This window comes from Cervus canadensis, chromosome 1 (genome assembly GCF_019320065.1).
Source record: "Cervus canadensis isolate Bull #8, Minnesota chromosome 1, ASM1932006v1, whole genome shotgun sequence".
Taxonomy (NCBI): domain Eukaryota; kingdom Metazoa; phylum Chordata; class Mammalia; order Artiodactyla; family Cervidae; genus Cervus; species Cervus canadensis.
This window is the reverse complement of record NC_057386.1, coordinates 4,330,105-4,349,226: the sequence shown is the minus strand read 5'-3', so window position 1 is coordinate 4,349,226 and position 19,122 is coordinate 4,330,105. Positions and strand designations below refer to the sequence as shown.

The 19,122-nt window shown below is 54.1% G+C and overlaps 1 protein-coding gene and 1 long non-coding RNA gene across 2 annotated transcripts in view; one reads left to right on the top strand and one right to left on the bottom strand.

The window, feature by feature from the left end:
* Positions 1-589: 589 nt before the first annotated feature.
* SOX9 (SRY-box transcription factor 9) lies at positions 590-6,174 on the bottom strand. The gene is made up of 3 exons (XM_043451713.1): positions 5,348-6,174; positions 4,155-4,408; positions 590-3,578 (listed from the first exon to the last, which is right to left on the bottom strand). The coding sequence occupies exons 1-3, from the start codon at positions 5,776-5,778 to the stop codon at positions 2,695-2,697; spliced, it is 1,569 nt and encodes a 522-aa protein (XP_043307648.1). The 5' UTR covers positions 5,779-6,174; the 3' UTR covers positions 590-2,694.
* Positions 6,175-6,312: 138 nt separating this feature from the next.
* Positions 6,313-19,122, top strand: part of LOC122430874 — a 35,538-nt gene continuing 22,728 nt past the window's right edge. The window contains exon 1 of the long non-coding RNA XR_006266402.1: positions 6,313-6,385. This is a non-coding gene — a long non-coding RNA (uncharacterized LOC122430874). The remainder of the gene's footprint in view (positions 6,386-19,122) is intronic.

The window sequence follows — 19,122 nt, the reverse complement described above, 5'->3', positions numbered from 1 at the left end:
AGCCCACTCCAGTACTCTTGCCTGGAAAATCCCATGGACGGAGGAGCCTGGTAGTCTATAATCCATGGGGTCGCAAAGAGTCGGACACGACTGAGCGACTCAACTTTTAAATCTTAAACTTACGTGACCTAAGGTGGTTGTTTATTCGCTAAGTCGTGTCTGACTCTTTTGCAACCCCATGGGCTATAGCCTGCCTGTCTCCTCTGCCCATGGGATTTCCCAGGCAAGAGCACTGGGGTGGGTTGTCATTTTCCAAGGGATCTTTCCAATCCAGGGAACCCCATCTTTCCCATGTCTTCAGCCAATATGTTTCCTATATTGGAAGGTGGATTCTTTTTTTTTTGGAAGGTGGATTCTTTACCACTGAGCCACCTGGGAAGTCCTAGGTGACCTTGTAGGGTGACACTTTTCAAGATTTTTCTGCTTTGATTTTTGGGGACACAGTCTTTAGCAGATTTTTAGGACTTCTAAAAGTATACATACCCCCCCCCAAACATTACAATGAACAGGATGCCACCATTTCTTTGGTGCCCCAATTCTTCAAATCATCCTTTTAACAGGACAACCAAATGAATAAGTCCACAGGCCATTTTCTTTTTAATGCAATGTATATTTATTGTAAACAATAATATACAAAAAAAAAAAAAGGAAGGAAGAGAAAAAGGAAAGGTAAGTTTCACAGAGAAAACAAAAGGTTTGGGTGGGGGGACAAGCGGAACAAACAAAACACAAACACAAACCAAACCTTACCTAAAGACAAAATATGATTTAAATGCCAGGTTTCTTAAGTTACAGAAATATTTTTTTTAAAAAAAGATCTGCTTTTATACAGAAATGGAAAGATGCCATATTATAAGAGTGCTTTAAGATTTTATTCTACTGACTTCTAAAACTGTTAATATATCTTTTTTTAAATAAAAAAAAAAGTTTGCTGTCTTTTTTAAAAAGCAATCCTCAAACTCTCCAGCCACAGAAGTAATTAGGAATTAAGATTTGTCAGTGGGCTGAGCCTCCTCCCCTGATCCTCTCTCTCTCCAAGAGACATGCAGGGGACGCTGATGACACACGTTTGTATTGTTGGTGTCAGCACACACACAGACGCAGTTTAGACAGCCCCGAGATCTGTGGCAGAAAACACTGCGAATGACTCAGTGATACACTACATCTGCAAACTCTCATGTGTACAAAAAGAGAAACACGTTTCCAGTTTGTTTTCAACAAAACAACAAAGAGGAAAGGAAAAAAAAAAGGACAAAAAAGGCATTTCTACAAATCTAGGACAAGGAATCCAAAGAAACTTTTAATAAAAAAAAAGATTAAAGAGATAAATAAAAAAAAAACTGGTTACAGTTAAGGACATAATTTAACAACAGATGACCATACCCTTTGAGGACGGCTGCAATAACCTATTTTAAAGAAGGTAAATTTAAAAAATAAAAAAAAAGAGGGAGATTTTTTTTGCTGTTGTTTTTCATTAAAACCTCTCCTTACGAAATAAATAATTTTAGCACGTGGAATGTCTTGAAGGTTAACTGCTGGTGTTCAGAGAGGCACAGGTGATAGTGTTAGTGAGAGGATTCTAGCATCTGTATTCCACATGGGGCCGGGGCAGGCGACCTGGGGGCAGTGTGCTGGGGCACTTATTGGCTGCTGAAGCAGTCCCCAGACAGACTTCGTCTCCTTTGCTTGCCTTCTGCTGCTTAAGATTGTGGCGAACAAGCAAATACAGGAAGAAATGCACTCAAAGAGGGGGCAAGAATTTTCCAGCAGCATGGTTTTAAGGCTTTAAGGTGGCTTTTTTTTTTCCTGCTTAAAAAACATATATATGATAAAGCTTACCAGATGCTCACGCAATAGTCTCTAGACTATTGTTTACTTCTGTCTTTGCAAAATAAGGCCTTGATTTTTCTTTCTAAGGCAACTTCTCCTTGAATTGGAAAGCCTGAGGAGTTAAGCAAAGCTCACCCTCCCCAAACTGCCCAGTAACACAAATCTGCGGCTTCTGCAGGTTAATATAACACACATCCTTTCTTTTTTTCTTTTTTTTTTTTTTTGCTGTTTTTTCGTTCCTTTGTTTGTTTGTAAGAGAAAGCAAATCTGTACAAAAATACTCTGGCTGCAAGAAAAGCTAGGGCACGCTGTTCAAACTAGTTTTAGCTGTTGGAAAAATAAGAGCATTTAATTCTTTTTATCTAAAAATATGTATAAATCCCCTCAAAATGGTAATGAATCATACACAGTACATACTAAAAAATATTTAAAATAGAGAATATTCCTCACAGAGGACTTTCTTTTTCTTTAATTACTGCTAAAAAATAATTACGAAGTCCAAACAGGCAGAGAGAACTGAGCAAGTTGGTCACACGAGAGAATCTCCATCGTCCTCCACGCTCGCTTTGAAGGTTTCCAGTCCAGTTCCGGCGTCGGTTCCGCCGGTCCATTCTAGCCAAGAGTGAGCTGGCCACCGGTCTAACGACAAGGCGGTGATGCGTCTGGATAGCTCAACGTTTAGTGTCTTGGGATCTGCGTCCGAGTCGCCTTCAGCGTTAACGTGTCTTTAAAAAAAAAAAAAAAGAGAGAGAGAGAGAGAGAGAAGGGAAAAAAAAATGTCCAAAGGGTCGCGCGTTTGTTTCTTCGGTTCTTTCTGCGATCATCACGGCCAGCCTCGCGGCCCCCGCCCCGGGCGAGCTCTTCTCAGGGTCTGGTGAGCTGTGTGTACACCGGCTGTTCCCAGTGCTGCGGGCTGTGGGTCTGCGGGATGGAGGGCACCCCCGAGGTGTCGGCGATGGGCGTGTACATGGGCCGCTGCGCCGGGCTCATGTAGCTGAAGGTGGAGTAGAGGCCGGAGCCCTGGCCCGCCGCGTGGCTGTAGTAGGCGCCCGAGTTCTGGGGGTCGCTGTAGTCGTACTGCGCGCGCGTGATGGGCGGGTAGGCGGGGCCGTAGTGCGGGAGGCTGAAGGGGCTGTAGGCGACCTGCTGCGGCGAGTGCTGCTGCGCCTCGCTGTAGTGGCTCGGGCTCAGCTGCTCCGTCTTGATGTGCGTTCGCTGCGCGGGGCCCGGCTCGCTGCCCAGCGCGCCCAGCGCGTGCGCCGGCGGCGGCGGCGGCGGCGGCTGCGGGGGCGCCTGGGGCGCGGCGGGCGGCGGCGGGGCGGCCTGCGGCGGCGGCGGCGGCTGCGGGGCCGCCTGCGGCGGGGCCGGCTGCGGCGGGGGCGGCGGGGCCGGCTGCGGCGGCGGCGGCGGCGCCTGCTGCTTGGACATCCACACGTGGCCCGCGCCCGCCGGGCTGGCCGCCGTGCTGCTCACGCCGTAGCTGCCCGTGTAGCTGACCTGGCCGTGCGTGGCCGGCACCCCCGGGTGCCCGTTGGGCGGCAGGTACTGGTCGAACTCGTGGACGTCGAAGGTCTCCATGTTGGAGATGACGTCGCTGCTCAGCTCGCCGATGTCCACATCGCGGAAGTCGATGGGGGGCTGCCTGCCCCCCTCTGGCAGGGGGCGCCCCTCCCGCTTCAGGTCGGCCTTGCCTGGCTGCACGTCAGTTTTGGGGGTAGTGGGGGGCGTCGGTGGACCCTGGGATTGCCCTGCGGGGCGGAGAAAGAGGAAGCACAGGGCCATCAACCACGGCTGCGCGGAGGCTCTGGTCCCGGGGTGGGGGTGGGGGGCGCACCTACCCACCCTCCCTCCCCGCATCCGCGAGGTAGGCGCGCTGCGCCCGAGATAAGGCGTAGAATGATTAACCCGCCGGTACACACTCGGCAGCCCCCTTTTATCAGGGGAGGGTCCAAGGCCCCGGAGGGTCCGGAAGACCACATTGCTACTTGTAGAAAAGCCCTGTGTGTGCTTTTGGGGCGGGGGAGCAAAGAGAAAAAGGGGAGAAGGCCGGTAAAGCTGTAAAGGCATTTTGCCTTGCAATAAAAATTAATCTGTTAGGATGCAAGGATTAGGGGGTGTGTTGTGTGTGTCCAGGGACTTCGTGGGGCCCTGGGGTCCTGGGCAGGGAGGGGAGGAGAATTGGGCGAATGGGCGCAGGGCTTAGTTTGTCTCCCTCCTCGGGGAGCGCCTGGTCCCTAAGCAGAGCCTCCCGGTGTCTGGGGGGCGGGGGCGGGCTTCCTGGGTGGGGGTCTGGCGGCTCGGCCCGGGGGCGGGGGGAGGCTCACCCGAGTGCTCGCCGGGGGAGTGCACCTCACTCATGCCGGAGGAGGAGTGCGGCGAGTCGGCCTGCAGCGCCTTGAAGATGGCGTTGGGCGAGATGTGCGTCTGCTCCGGGGCCTCCTCGGCCTCCGCCTGGCCGTTCTTCACCGACTTCCTCCGGCGCGGCTGGTACTTGTAATCCGGGTGATCCTTCTTGTGCTGCACGCGCAGCCGCTCCGCCTCCTCCACGAACGGCCGCTTCTCGCTCTCGTTCAGCAGTCTGGGGGCGGCGCGGGGAGAAAGAGGGGGGGGGGCTGAGCTAGCAGGTCGGCGAGACCCGGAGGCGACCCCCACCCCGCGGCATCCTAACAGTGACCCTCGCCTCCCTGCCTGCCAGCCGAGACTGCAGCTCACCGCTTTTCTTTGAAAAAACAAGAACCGCAAAACTTCGTCCTCTTGGTGCGACCTGAGCGGTCCCTCCCCGCCCCGCCCTCTCCCCTTCTCTTCTATTTTGGAAACCCTGCGGATGAAAATAGCTCCCGCTCTCCGGGCCTTTGCTACTGGATATTTACCCGCCCCGCTTCCGTCCGCAACACCCTCTGAACATTTTCTAAAAAACCACTTAATCTGCAAGAAGCTGCTCCTGCCGAACCCCACCCCGCCCCCGCCCGCTAACACACACAGGGCACCCACCTATTTCCAGCAGCTTCCAACCCCATCCCCCACCCCGTCCGCTTCCTGCCAGGGGACCCTCAGGCCTTGGTTTGCCACCCCCCGTCCCCCCCGCATACCATCCCGGTGGGCGAAGGGCGAGCGCAGGTCGAGGGAGGGGGCGGCGCACTTCTATTGCCACCGCAGCCCCCACTTGGGATTGGCCTTCACAGTGGGCGGCAGGAGATGAGGCTGGCAGCCGGTCCCACCGCGTCCCCTGCGAGTGTCCTCCCCTCCTCTGCGACCTGCCCCCCCACCCCGCCCCACCTACCCCTCCCCCATTTCCCCAAGAGCAATCCAAGAACTCGGTCAAACTCTCAGCCAAGTGACACCTCGTCCCCGCACCCCACTCCGCCAACCCTCCCCGCCTCTCGCCCCCCCGCCCCCGCCCCAAGCCCGCGGAGGGACCGGCGACCCCCTCCTGCGGGGAGGCGGGGCGCGGAGAGACCGTCCGGGCCAGCGCCCCCCGCCGCCGCGGAGCCCACCCCGCCGCGCCCGCCCGCCCTACCTCCAGAGCTTGCCCAGCGTCTTGCTGAGCTCGGCGTTGTGCAGGTGCGGGTACTGGTCGGCCAGCTTCCTGCGCGCCGCCTGCGCCCACACCATGAAGGCGTTCATGGGCCGCTTGACGTGCGGCTTGTTCTTGCTCGAGCCGTTGACGCGCACCGGCATGGGCACCAGCGTCCAGTCGTAGCCCTTGAGCACCTGGCTGACGGCCTCGCGGATGCACACGGGGAACTTGTCCTCCTCGCTCTCCTTCTTCAGGTCCGGCTCGCCCTTGGGGAACGTGTTCTCCTGGGGCCGCGTGTTCTCGGTGTCGGAGCCGGAGCCCGAAGGGCAGGGCGAGCCCGCCGAGTCCTCGGACATGGTGGGGCTAGGGGCGGCGGACAGGCCCTTCTCCTGCTCGTCGGTCATCTTCATGAAGGGGTCCAGGAGATTCATACGCAGGCCCGGGGCAGGGGGCGGGTGGCCGGGAAAGGCGAGAAGCCGCGGCGGCTCGGGCACTCGAGGCGCGGGCTCCTCTCCCCTCGGCGGCCCGGGCGCGGGGCGAGCAGCTCCCGGGGAGCCTGGCGCGTCACTCGGCCGCAGGGACGAGCGTTTAGGAAGGCGCGCGGGGGCCAGCCCGCAGCTGCCCGCTCCAAGTGGGGGAAGGCGAACTGGAGAGGAGGAGGAGGAGGGGAAGAGAGAGCAGAAAGCGGGGGCGATTGCACCCCTTCTCTCCTCCCTCCGGCAAAGAAAAGTTCCTGGAGTGAAACTGGCAAGTCTCGGCGCCACTGAAGTTCCAGGTCAGTTTCAATCTCCGCTCTGCGCTCTCCAACTCCCAGTCCAGCGGCTCTTTAATAAATACAAGGGCCAATCACAGCGCGGCATTTGAGGGGTTGGCAGGCAGCTGATTGGGCCCGATTTTTTGGGGGGGGGGAGGACTGTGGCGCTGGGCAGGGTGACGAGAGGAGAGGGGAGGAGCGGGGAGGCGATCGCAGCCTCTGGTCCCGCGGGGGTTTGGGGGGGGTGCACCGGGGAAGGCGGGGGACCCGGGACTTCCAAGTGTGTAAGTTTGCCGTCCTCTCTTAATATCAGAATTCGGTGCCGTCTCTGCGCGAATCTGTGTGTGTGTGTGTGTGTGTGTGTGGACTAGGATTTGTCCCCACCCACAAGCATTTCTGTTCAGTTTTCTCCGCGGTCCCGGGGACTTAACTGGGTTTGCAGTATTCGAAAAGCTATCGTTCCTGCTCCTTCCTTAACTCCTAGCCCAGTTTCCGCGCCTGGAGCCTGCCTCCTCCGAAAGTGCTTAGAAATTGTCTTTTGAAGCAAATGTTTTGGTGACTCAACGTCCGCCGTTCCTCTGTAATAATCCGTATAAATAGACGAACATGCTCTGGTTCGCCGGGGCCCGTGCGGCTGGTCGGGACTCGGCTGCGCTCGGTGCAAAGAGAATCAATGAAAAACCACAGCGAAGTGCCCCGCGCGCGCCGGCGGCCGCGGCGACGCCGGAGCCCCGCGCAGTCGCGGGAGCCGGCCCGCGCCTCTCAGACCTTGAACTCTGACTTAGTTCTTCTCCAGCCCCCCTGTCCCCCCAGCCCGCACCCCGCCGCGCGGCTCAGTGACAGGGCGACCGTCCCGAGGTTCTGCCTTTCACTTCTGGCCGAATCAGAACTTGAGCAGAGTTACCCGTGGAGAGAGTTCGCTTACTGCTCTGGCTTTCAGAAACCGAACTTGGCGAACGTGGTTGTGCTGGGCCTGGAGGCCGAGGCCCGTCACTGGGTTTGAAAAAGCCAAAACAAATGGGTTCCACCGCAGACAAAACACTCCATTTTGGTGGAGTCCTGCTTCTTGCCTGCTTTCACCTTCCCCCCCACCCCCTACAAAAACACCTGGAGAGGCGAAGCGCCTGTGGTCCTGACTTTAGTCGGATCCTCTGACTTGCAGACATTCGGAAGTCCTGGTCAGGGCTGTGGGGGTGTCGCTGATGTGTTTCAAGTGTGATTTGAGCACAACTTTTGTGTTTACACGAACTGCTTAGCTGGCTTTGTGTTTTGAGAGGGAAGAAAAATCTTAGTCGCCTGCAGGTTCAGTGTGTTGAGAATCACAAACGCACAACACAACGGCGGAAAACTCACTTCTAAATACCTGCCCCCTTCTCCTTCTGGCTCTCGCCAGTGTTCGCCTCCGAATTAAATTATTGTTACGGTGAATCATCCCTCTTCATAGCAAAGACTTCTTATTTCTAATTTGCAAACTGCGGACACTAGTACAAGATTTCAAAGAATGTTTTCCTTGGAGAATTTTTTTTTTCCCCTGACATTTCCATTTCTTCTGAAGAACTGGACATTTGTTACAGGAAATGGAACTCTTCAGAAGGTAGCCAGTTACGAAACTGTGAAACAGTATTTACTTTTTAAACGAATGTAACTTACAAGTGGACATGTCTGGTACTCTATAGCTTGTTTACCCCTTTAAGAGACAAGGTACAACAGCCTTGTATTCCTGGCCGCGTGAATACGCTGGGAAAGTATAAGAACAACTCAGTCCTTTCTTAGGAGAAAAAGTCCCGCTTAGTCGGGACTGATATCTGGGTCCTAGGGAGGGGGGAGTTGTTAGTACAATCTCAAGACACCTGACCCAAGAGGGGACTCAGAGACCAGAACTTTGGGTAGAAGCTTTGGCCGGGCCGTCTGTATTTAATTGCATTGTATTGTAATTGCCATGTTTACTGGCATGAAGGCAGTGAAGACGACTGTGACTTTTTTTGGGTAATATTTCACTAAATATTTGTCAAGATAAATACGTACATTTAAATATATATTTTAATGTGATAATGTAACAGGAGTTATGTAATGCATAGAATTTAAAATTGTAAGCTATAGATCTGTATCCCCTTCTGTTTGTTCCATACCAATATTTTTGTATCTTTTTGAAAGCTTAGGATAAACGGTTTTAAAAACGGGCTGCAATTTTTAGCTGCATCCAGAGAGGGCGCCAAAAGCCCAGAAACTGTCTTAACTCTCAGAAACTGCAGGGAAACTGAGATAGTGGTGGTAGGGGGTGGTGTGTTTCACTCAGTCAAGGCTGCCCCGCTGCAGAGATTTCTCTCCGCAGGAATTCCTATCCGATATGTCCTCCCATGCAGGTCCACCTCTGGGCAGCCCAGCGAGGAGAACTGGGAGATGTGTCTTCTATAGTCAGGCATTTGAGATGCCTGACGTTTCTGTTCTGCCCAGAATGGGAACACTGAGACCGCAAGGACCCCCAGCTCCAAGGTGCCAAGCGTCTCGGAGTGCCAGGACCAGGCCGATTCTGGCGCGTGGGCATCATGGATCAGTTAGTGGGGAGGGCGGTTTCGCATCTCTGCAGGAGGCTCCGGTGGGTGCCCACCCCCCACCCCACGCGCCTCCATGCGGGGACTTGGTTCGCTGGGGGTGGGGGGGTGACTCTCTCCGGCTCGCAGGCTGACCTTTCTGAGCTGCCCAAGGAAGAAGGCTCGCAGCCCCCACCAGAGCCCCTGAGTCAGAGGGAACCCGAGGGAAAGAAACCCGTTCACAATATTCCGGTTGCAGATGGAGAAACTGAGGCTGTCGATCCAGTTTGAGCTAGAGCGCTCTGCCTGGGGGTGGGGGTGGGGGGCTGAAGGAGACCGGGGGGCGCAGACGGAGCAGAAGGGGCGAGCGCTGGGCCGCACTGCCCCCAATACGAGGCGCGCATTCGGGTCCCGCCCGCGAGGGAGGCAACGCCGCGAGGTCTGCGGCCGGGAGCCGACACTCCCGGTGCGAGCGGATCCCTCGGGAAACCGAGGTCTGGGATACGCCCCACCTCCCGCTCTCTCGGCGTCCGTGGCCGGCGCCGGGCTCAATTTCCCCAGCCCGGGCGGCCGTTCCCCCTCCGCGTCTACGCGGGAGCCAGGCAGGAGCCCAGCGTAGCTGGCGTGGAGCGCATTCCGTGCGCCTGGGCGCGGGGAGGGGGGGCTCTGTCTCCGGTGGGGGTGGGCCGTGTGGACGGAGGGGGCTACCTTTTGCCTGCGCGGTGGGGGAGTGGGGACTAAGGACCGCGACCTCCCTCTCTAAAATTCCTTGGCCAAAGTGGAGTCCAAACCGTTTTCTGCAGGCAGGCAGGTCCTGGGTGGGGGGAAAATAAAACTAACTGGTGGGGATGCGAGCGGCAGCTTCTCCCGCGTCTCTCTGCCCAGGGCAGTGTTTTCTGCAGAAGTGCCGGGGACGAGGGATGCCCCTGCCCTCCGCCAACATCCCTGGCCGGGTTCCCTTGAGGTGAAAGAGCCCAGCCCCTGGCGGGACCCTCAGGCCCTGGCGCCCTCCCTGGGCGGCCTGCGGATTCTCGTTTTTAGCACTGTTTCACTGGGGCCCAAGCCGGCTTGCCGGTCTCCCCAGTTCGCGAGGGACACCAGTTCTCTTTGCAAAGGAGCCGCAGGTAAGCTTGTCTCAGGACAAGCGCCGGGCTGCGCGGCCCCAGCAGGAGGGAAAAGGGAAGTCCCAGACGGTTTCGTCGGGGCGCAATGAATATCTGTGGGCCGGCCAGAGAAAGTGACCTTTGCACCTCGCAGGCCTCCAGAGCTACCGGCCGCACGTCCCAAAACGCCCGCGCTTGTGTGTTAGTCGCTGTGCGTTTCTCCCCAAACGGGCGCCCTGCTCGGGGAGGTGATCCGATCTGTGTCGCCAAGATTGGAGCATCCCGGAGCCCCTAAAACTGCAGGCCGAGAAGGGGGCTTTTCAGTCCCCCCCTTTTCCCAAAGAAAGCGGGGTGCGGTGAACGGGAAGTGTCGCGGGAAGGGAGGAACCCGTCCCCCTGCTCCGGGTGACGCGACCCGCCCTGGGGGCAGCGGCGGCTGCAAACGCGCTCGGCGCCCCGGGGGCGCGGGGACCGAGCCAAAGCGAGACAGACTGGGCGAGCTGGCTAGTCCGGGGCTGGCTGAGAGTCCGAGGGGGAGAGGAGGGGAGAGCTGGCAGTGGGGACGTCCGGGCCGCGGCCCCAGAGGGACTTTGCTTCCAAAGGGAGTGTGCTAGCTCGCTTTTTTTAACCTTCCTTTTTCGAAAATATCTGTTTTTAGTCAAGGTACCAGGGAGAAGGGCATTGTGTGGATTCCTTCCAGGCTTCTCTAGGATGGCCCACGGGAAACTTCGTAGGACTGTGTGTGTGTGTTCGTCCCTCCATAATTTCCCTCTTAAAAAAAAAATCTCTCGGGCATTTTCAGCTGAAAGTGCTTTTGCCTTGCTGATTTAAAAATACAAATAAAACCACCGCTGGAGGAAGCGGTTCCTCCTTTGCCCTGGACTCCGCAGGGGTCAGGGCGCTCCCTTCACTCCAAGCATTTCCCCTGTAGGTCACAGAGTCCCACCTGCCTCCCCCGGGGTCCCCTTTCAGTTTAAGGTGTCTTTAGTTCCGGGGAGAGAACTGACAGAAAACAGCTGAGATTCTTAGGAGTTTTGAACAATTTCCCAAAGGGAACTGGAGCTCTAGAATGAGGGCTTCATCTCACTCTGCAGGGCCTCTACCCAGCTGCTCCCTCCGAGATGTCCTCGTAGTAGCTGGGACATCAGATTAGTTCAGATCTGCATGAATGGGGCAAGGGGAGGGGGGCTATCTCCATCCAACCTAGGAAAAGGGCGAAATGGTATTATTACACAATTCTGAAGGTGACTGCCAGAATTTAAGACAAATGATCTTGTGTCTTTCTCGCAATCCTTTTCTATCTCAGCAGGACCGGATGCCCGGGGCACATCACATCGCCCTGGTTTCTGGAACCTGTAGGTTCGAGGGGGCCCAGGCTTCCTCTGATGCGATGCTGATGCAGAGTGGCGTGAGCCGGGCTCTCTGGCAGATGATCAAGCTGGGTCGCCAGCCCTCTGGTCTAGCTCAGGCGGCTGCCGGAGCGCCTTCCACCCCAGGGCCCCGGGAAGGCCAAAGCCATGAAGTCAGTCCCCAGCTTTCGGATTATCCTGGAGTGACATCTTGACGCTGGCAGTTCTCGGTGGGCGCTGTGACGTCGCGAAAACTGCAGAGGGTGGGCGGACCGAGAGCCCCCTGCTTGAACAGCCCCGGGGTGTCGTCAAGTGGGGGCCACAGGGAACCCGGAGATGCTCTCGGCTTCCTGCCTTGTCACTGTTTATTTCAGATTAATTTCTTGGTTCGCGCGCTGTCTGCAAGCAGGCAGAGGAGGCCGGCAGCGTTATGACCACATTGCCTCTGGGGGTTTGGTTCAAGGGAGAGGCAAGGGCTGTCTCTCTGTCCTCTCTTTCCCAGCTTCCAATAGGCAGATGAGGCATTTTGAGAAAGCACTTTCATTCTTTCCCCCCTACTTCTCTCTACGACATTTTTCTCCCAAGGCCCTCTCACTCATGTAAAAGGAATAAATAAACTCTTAAATCCCCCCCCACTTTTTTTTAATGAATGTGAAATTTGACCTGCCTTAGATGAGAGGAACAGGTTTTCTTTTTGTTTTTGTTGTTTTCTTTCTTTTTTGTGTGTCTGCCCCTCCTTTACATTATTGAGACCCAGAAAAATCTCACGGTGTCAGTGACTCTGTCTTTAGGACAACATGTGTTTACATATAATGGGCAAGTGCAGGTTGTTTCTGTCACAGTGAGTCCTCGGGCTGGAACCTGCTGCTCCCCAAAGTTCCAGGTCGGAGGAAACATGAGAGAAGGCCCGACGGCCTGGACAAGGCAGGAGTGGTTGCAGAAACTAGTTTCCTGCTGGTGCCCCTAAAGCTCACAAAGCTGTCGGCTTCGTTGGCAGAAGAGGGCTGTCTTTTTGGCCTCATCCCCTTCCACATCCACATGCAAGGCAGCGACATACAGCAGTTTCCCGGATAACTTAGGGGCAGGCTCGCTAGAGATGCGAACATCGAGGTACTTACTATTCTTCAAAAGGGACCAGTAGACTCAGAAAGCCCTACCTGAAGGGGCCTTTTCCTTACATGCTCACTTTCTGGGAGTGGAGGAGGCATCCCCTGCCCGGCAGTTTGTCCTCAGGAGCTAGAAGAAAAGTGGGGTCTGATCGCGGGAAGATTCTGGCTCCGAGAGGAGAGGGAGGCTGGGCGGGTGGGCTTGGCTCAGATGCTCTACACTGGCATTCAACCTCTGCCTCCAGGGTCTGCTCTCCTGCCCAGCCTTGCTGCCCCCAGAGGCCTGGCCTGTGAGGAAGCCCTGAACCCAGCTTTTGTCTGAACCTCAACTGTACTAATGGAGGAGGAAATGGCACCCCACTCCAGTGTCCTTGCCTGGAGCATCCCATGGGCAGAGGAGCCTGGTGGGCTACGGTCCACGGGGTCACACAGAGTCGAACACGACAGAAGCGACTTTGCACGCACCCCCACCCAGCCGTACTACACGCGTAAGGGGTCCTGGGCAGCTGACCAGGTGCTGCTCGTTCCACATGTGGCTGAGGTGTGGGTGATTCTGGGAGGCTGTGCAGGGATGAGGTCCACAGACCTGAGTGTTGTCTCCAGGCCTACAGCAGGTGGGGCGCAGTTCTGGGGGCAGGACGCACAGCATGGGGTGGGGGACAGCCTGTCCCCTCCGTCACCCTTCATTCCCTGTCCTCCCACCTGTCATCTCAGTCCCAGCCAGCCCACCTTTAACCATCTTCAGCTACCCGCATCCATCAGTTCAGCAGATGTGGCTTGAAGTTCCTACTGTGTGCCTGATCGTCCAAAGGGGACAAGACTGAGACCCTGGCTGTTAGCGTCTCTTGTTCTGGCTTCCATCAGGATCAGCCTCTCAATTCTATCCATTCCCTGCTGCTTTGCCCTCTGGGTTCGCTACCTTCTGAGACCTTCTCTCTCAGCCTCTGCCCTGGATTCCCTTCTTCTTGTCCTGAAAGAACACATGGGGCACAGGGAACTGAGTCCCCTCCTTGCTGCTCCATCCATGTGCCGAGGGGAAGACAAGGGAGAAGGGAGAAGTGTCCCGAGCTCCCGTCTCTTCCCGCAGAGCCCACCTCCAGCTCCTGTCCCCACCAATGCTGTGGTCTTCTGCGCCTGGGCCACCCCCACCCCACCCACTTTCTTGGTCCAAGCCCAGAAATGCCTTGTAGTGTGTGGTACACTTCACTCTCTCTTTGGGGGACATCTGCCAGCCAGCACAGTGGTGATGACAATTTCCAGATGATTTTCCAGGAGCAGAGAAATCTTCTGGGGGAGGAGAGGGTGGCATGGGCCAAACGCTGAGTGGGCTGAATGTTGTGGTTCCGGAGAGGCCCAGGGAGGTGGAGTTCAGTGAGGCTCCAAGTTTTCTTTTTCCCCTTTAGATTCTGCCTAAAGCAAAAGTCACTAATTGCTTTCTATTTTCCTGGCACCGAGGAGGCTCTCTTGATTCTGACTCCCCTCCAGGAACTGAGGTCTGGGGAAAGCAGGGTTTCAGAGCAATATGTGTGGGGGGTGGGATCTGTCTCCAAGCTCATTCCCTCAGCCCTGTGAGGCCTGAGAACCACAGCAGCCAAGTCTCAGGCTGGTATCAGTCAAGAGGACCAGACGGGTTAGGCAGAGGGTGACATGAACTGTCGCCTGCATCTCCCTTTGTTCTCAGGTGGCCCTGGCCCACTCCTGCAAAGGGCACTTTGATTTTCAGTCAAACAAACCAGGAAGTGATGGCGAGGTTGCTTCTGAGGCTTAAGAATGGGTTCAGAGGAAAGACTAGATTCTCTCTCTTTTTTAAAAAAGATTTTTTTTTTTTATGTTGACCATTTTTAAAGTCTTTATTGAATTTGTTACAGTATTGCTTCTGGGTTTTTTTTTATGTTTTGTTTTGGTTTTTTTATTGGCTGCACGGCGTGTAGGATCTGGGGCTTCCCAGGTGGTGGCTTGCCAAGGCAGGAGGTGCAAGAGACTCGGGTTTGATTCCTGGGTCGGGAAGATTCCCTGGGGGAGGAAATAGCAACCCACTCCAGCATTCTTGCTTGGAAGGTTCTGTGGACAGAGGAGCCTGGAGGGCTATACAGTCAGTGGAGTTGCAAAGAGTCACATGATTGAACAAGCACGCACATGCAGATCTTAGCTCCCCAACCAGGGGTTGAACCCACAGCCCCTGCCCTGGCGGGTGAAGTCTCGACCACTGGCCCTCTAGGCAAGTCCCTAGATTCTCTTTTGATTCTGAAACAAATCCAAACAATACTTCCTAGGAATTTCCTTAGAAAGGATTGTTCATGTGTCTTCACTTGCTGATTCTTGAGAGTGGTCCTGACTCCTCAAGTCTCGTCCATGTTGTTTGGCTGTTTCTCAGTGACTCGTGTGTTGAACTGACCCAGCCTTCCTGGGTTGATGTATCGGCTTATTCGTTATCTTCATGAGTTTCTCTTCTCAGGGAAGGGGAGCCTTCCTTCCAGCCCTTTCTGGCAGCACGCCTCTGCCTTTTCAGGGAAGGGTATCTCTCTCAGATGAAAGCTGCCCTCATCTACTGCTGTCTTTGGGAAAATGTGAGCCTTATTCAGAGTATGGAGTGAATGACACTTAGTGAATGTACACTTAGCATATTCTTAGTCTCAGAGGTAGCCAGACTTTAATAGGAGATAGAGATCCAGGCTACATACTAACCCCTCGGTGAAGACTTGATGTCTTCCCAGGAATGGATATTTGCTCTTATCTCTGTTTTAATAATATCTTGTTCCTGTCTCTTGGTGTTCTCATTTGTCCTTTGTGTGGATATGTGAACCATTAAACTAGGATCTCCTTGAGGACAAGTACACAGCGTAATCCTCTTTGGATCTTCGGTCTGTATGCCATAAAGACTCTGCCGAATAAACCTTCATTTAGAGAATGAAGGACCAAAATATAGCCACAGCAATGAATGTCTAATGGTAGATTCCAGCTCGGGCCATGGCAGGACACCTTGGTTTCCTGGGTGAGATATCTTTATGTGTGTCAAAACATGTCCCCTAGACATCTGTCTGTGTCACTTTCAAGGAAGTCTATTCTTGTTCTGGAATCCTCTCTTAAATTTCCTACCCTCTGACTTAGGAAAGGGTGTTGGAGACATGCCTTTGGAGAATTTTTGGAGTGATGGATGTAAAACTTTTAGATTGCAATCTTTATACATTTCAGGCCTGGATTTACAGGTTCTGAGAAAACAATCAAACCACAAACTGAAATCATTATTAACAGATCAGAAGCCTCTAACCCCCCCTGAACTTTGCTACCCAAATATACAAGGATAATAAATATTTTTCTCTTCCTGGTTTTCTTGCTTGCATTTCTAAGCTCAAGGCACAGCCTTTTCACGGATGAGCCTCAGTGTGGCTGCCGGGCAGGGAGCTTGTCCATAGCAGAGCAGACAATTATGACCTGGCTTTCCTCTGTAGGTCTCCTAAGAAAGGCATTTTCTTTCCTCTGCAAACGTCGCTGCTGTTTGTTTGGAGAAGGAGAGCTGAGGATCTGGAATTAGGGGTGTCATGTGGGTTGCACGTGTGGCTGGAGCTACCTGAAATCTGTAAGCTAATCACTCCCAGACGCCCTGGGGACTGCAGTCCCCAGAGCCCCAGCAGCACAAATCTTTCCCCTACTCCTCTTTGGGGGTGGGGGGAATTTAAAGGGCAAGAGAGAATGCAAGTGTGTGTACATAGATGTATGGTGTCTAGGAACTTGGGTTTCTCTTGCAGTGATGTTTGGACCCAACACCCTACTTTCTCCCCAAACAAAGGCACTTGAAAAACAGAATCTCCCATCTCCACCCCTGCCCCTAATTCCAAACTGTGATTTCTTTGGAGGAAGAAGGAGAGAGAGAGAGGACAAGGAGCAACAGGAGGAGGAGAGAAACCTGAGCTTCGGGGAACTCAGGCCCTGGCTCCTGGGTGGGGTGGGCGGAGTTAATTCCAGCAGGTATTTATTTAGTTAGTAAATGTCAAAGTGCCACAACTTTTTGCTTCCCCTGGGTGAAACTTGTTGCTAGGTGGGCAGGGCGATGCAGTCAGGGGTCAGAGGATGGACAGTCTCTTCCGGCCAGTGGGAGGCCACCCCGTGTAGAACATAGGGGGACCCTGATGGGAGATGGGCCAAGTGTGTTTGGGGCCTGGATAGTCCCTGCTCAGTCCATGACAAGTGTCCACTTCCATCCTCACAGGGGTCTCTTTCACCCGCCCCGCCAAACCAGCAACTCTGCGGACTCACCCAGCCCAGCTTCACAGGTTCCCTCCAGAAGCCTGTTCACAAACACAGAATCACTGTGTACAGGAATCCTGGGGGTACACGCTTTATCCTCTCTGTCTCTGTTTCTTCCAGGCGTACACACACATGCATACACACACACACACATGCTCACACACACGCACACACACGCACACATACATGCACACACGCACACGGGCACACACACACATTATTCTGAAGCAGATGCTCTTGTGCCTTCTCACCTATTACTGAAAAAATAATTGCACCACTAATGAATATTCCCTGCCGCTGCTTCCTGCTTCTGCTTTTGAAGTGCCCCTTACATCCACTCATCAGCTCTATTCCCTGGATGTGTCTGGGAGGCGGGGAGGGGGAGAAATTACCCTCTCTGCTCTTTCATGGGCAGAAACAGAAGCCCCGCAAAGAGCCTGTGCCTCGCTTAAGGCCTCACGGTAAACGGGAGAGGCAGATCGCTGGATCCTGCCTTGCCAGCTCCCCGTGTGCCTCCCCGGCACGCCGGGCACACGCAGAACCCCACACACTGCTGTCTCCACGGAACTGCGGCTCCAAGGTCGACGGGCAGGCTGGCCCAGGCAGCCCACTCCCCCGCGTTCTCCCTGTTCTCTGGGAGCTCTCCCTGGGCCCTGGCTCTCTTCTCGGGTCACGCGGGGAAGAACTGGGCGTCCGCTCTTCTGAGAAGCGCATCTCTGCTCTTATCTTCCCCCTTGTCCCCTAATCGGGGCTCGGCTGCCTTTGTCTCCGAGGAGCAGAGAACACAGCGTGACTTGAGCCAGGCACCTCTGGTGGGCCTTCCCTCCCCTTTGTCTCCTTCGCGTGAGAACGTCTCTGGGTTGGCAGCAGCGGCGCCTTGGCTGACTTCATTTCACAGCCGTCCTTTTCACTCTGACGTGTGTTGGGGTTTCTTTCTTCTCTGGGTTGGGTGGCGGCCATTTTACACCTTGACTCAGGCCTGTCCAGGTTTTCAGAATCGTCTTATTCCACTGAGCAGACGCGGGGGGCACCGTTCCTCTCATCCCAGAGCAGTCCTCATCGTTCTGGAGGAGCAGGGCCCGTGGCATCGTCCTGTCCCCTTTCTTTCCTTTTTGCTCCATCGGGTCATGGTTTTTTTGGGCCATATGGCATGTAGACTCTTAGATCTACCACCGAGGCTCAAACCTCTGTCTCCTGCAGCAGAAACAGGGATTCTCGAACACTGGATGGCCCAGGAGTTCCCTCCATTAGGTCATTTATTAATAAGAGGAGGTGTTACAGAGCCCTTACCGTGTGCTTGGCAATCTGTTACGGGCAGGATGGATAAATCACCTGTATCGCCCCAAGAAAACCTTCTGTGGTGTTTCTTCCTTCTCCCATTTAACAGATGAGAAAGCTGAGGCTGAGAGTGGTTAATTCACTTGTCCAGACTTTTACAGCTCTAGGGTCAAGTGGTAAAAACCCATACTTACAGCAACAGTAAAACAAGAAAAGAAAAAAACACACCAACCCTGGGATTCTTACTATGTAAAAACCATTTATGGTGACTTCCCTGGTAGTCCAGTGGTTAGGACTCCATGCTCCCATGCACACGGCCTGGGTCCCATCCCTGGTCAGGGAACTGGATCCCGTCAGCTGAGACTCAGTGCAGTCAAAATAAATAATAAAAATAAATAAATTTTCTCAATAACTCATTTACTGCGAAGACCAGGTGGGCTATGCCATCATCGCCTCTCTTCTCCAGTGGGGAACATCTTACCCAGTGCCTCATTTCTTTTTAGACTTGCCTTATTTCCTTTAGGCTCTGTGTTTTGCTAGGCAATCCAGATTTGGGAATGAAGGTTCCGAAGCAAGGCTGTCGGTGGAGGAGAATGGTTTGGAGCGAAGAGGGGCCGCTGGGATTTCTGCATGTCACTGTCTTTTCTTGCGTTTTGCATAAAACATGGCTGCTTTGATAATCCGCTGGTCTATCTCACTTCCTTCTGGTACTCTTTCTCTGCGGAGAACTCATCTTTTGGGGGGGGGGAATCAAGATTAGAATCCTCTGGTTCAAACTTGGTCTGTATGCAGACACGTTTCATTTGAACAGCAGACACTGGTGTTTAAGACTTGGTCGTGTACAACATGTGGGGAAAAGGTTGTGATGCTGGTTTAAGGAAGGAGGAAGCTGATGCTGACTCTCAAAAGCGTGAGGTGGATAGATGCTTTAGAGACTTGGAACGGAGATTCCCTGAGCATCTTGTTGTCCTTCCCACTGTTCTCTAACTGTTCTCCTGAGCAGCCAGATTAGAAATCAACTGGGCTCAGCCTTCATTTCTGGCAGTTTGTCATTGTTTAGCCACTAAGTCGTGTATGACTCTTTGCGACCCCATGGACTGCAGCACGCCAGGCTCCTCTGTCCTCCACTATCTCCAAGAGTTTGCTCAGATTCATGTCCATTGAGTTGGTGATGCTATCTAACCAATTATAGGCAACTGTTTCTGTATGATTGGTTGGGGAAAAATGAGAAGGTGGGTAAAGTGATTGCCCAGGACTGTCTCCAGAGAGGATACAGAACGGGGGCAGAAGACTTTGAGAGAACAACAAAGCTCAGTTAGTTTAGTTGCACATTTTATTGATGTTTCCTGAGCTCAGATCATTCTCAGGGGAGCCAGGGAATCTTTAGTGGGGACAAGAACAATGACAAA

Coding starts and splice junctions, on each gene's coding strand:
- SOX9 (XM_043451713.1), bottom strand. CDS start 5,778: ATGAATCTCCTGGACCCCTTCATGAAGATGACCGACGAGCAGGAGAAG. Junction 4,409..5,347: donor ACGCTGGGCAAGCTCTGGAG/GTAGGGCGGGCG, acceptor CGCCGCCCCCAG/ACTGCTGAACGAGAGCGAGA. Junction 3,579..4,154: donor CTCCCCCGGCGAGCACTCGG/GTGAGCCTCCCC, acceptor TCCGCCCCGCAG/GGCAATCCCAGGGTCCACCG.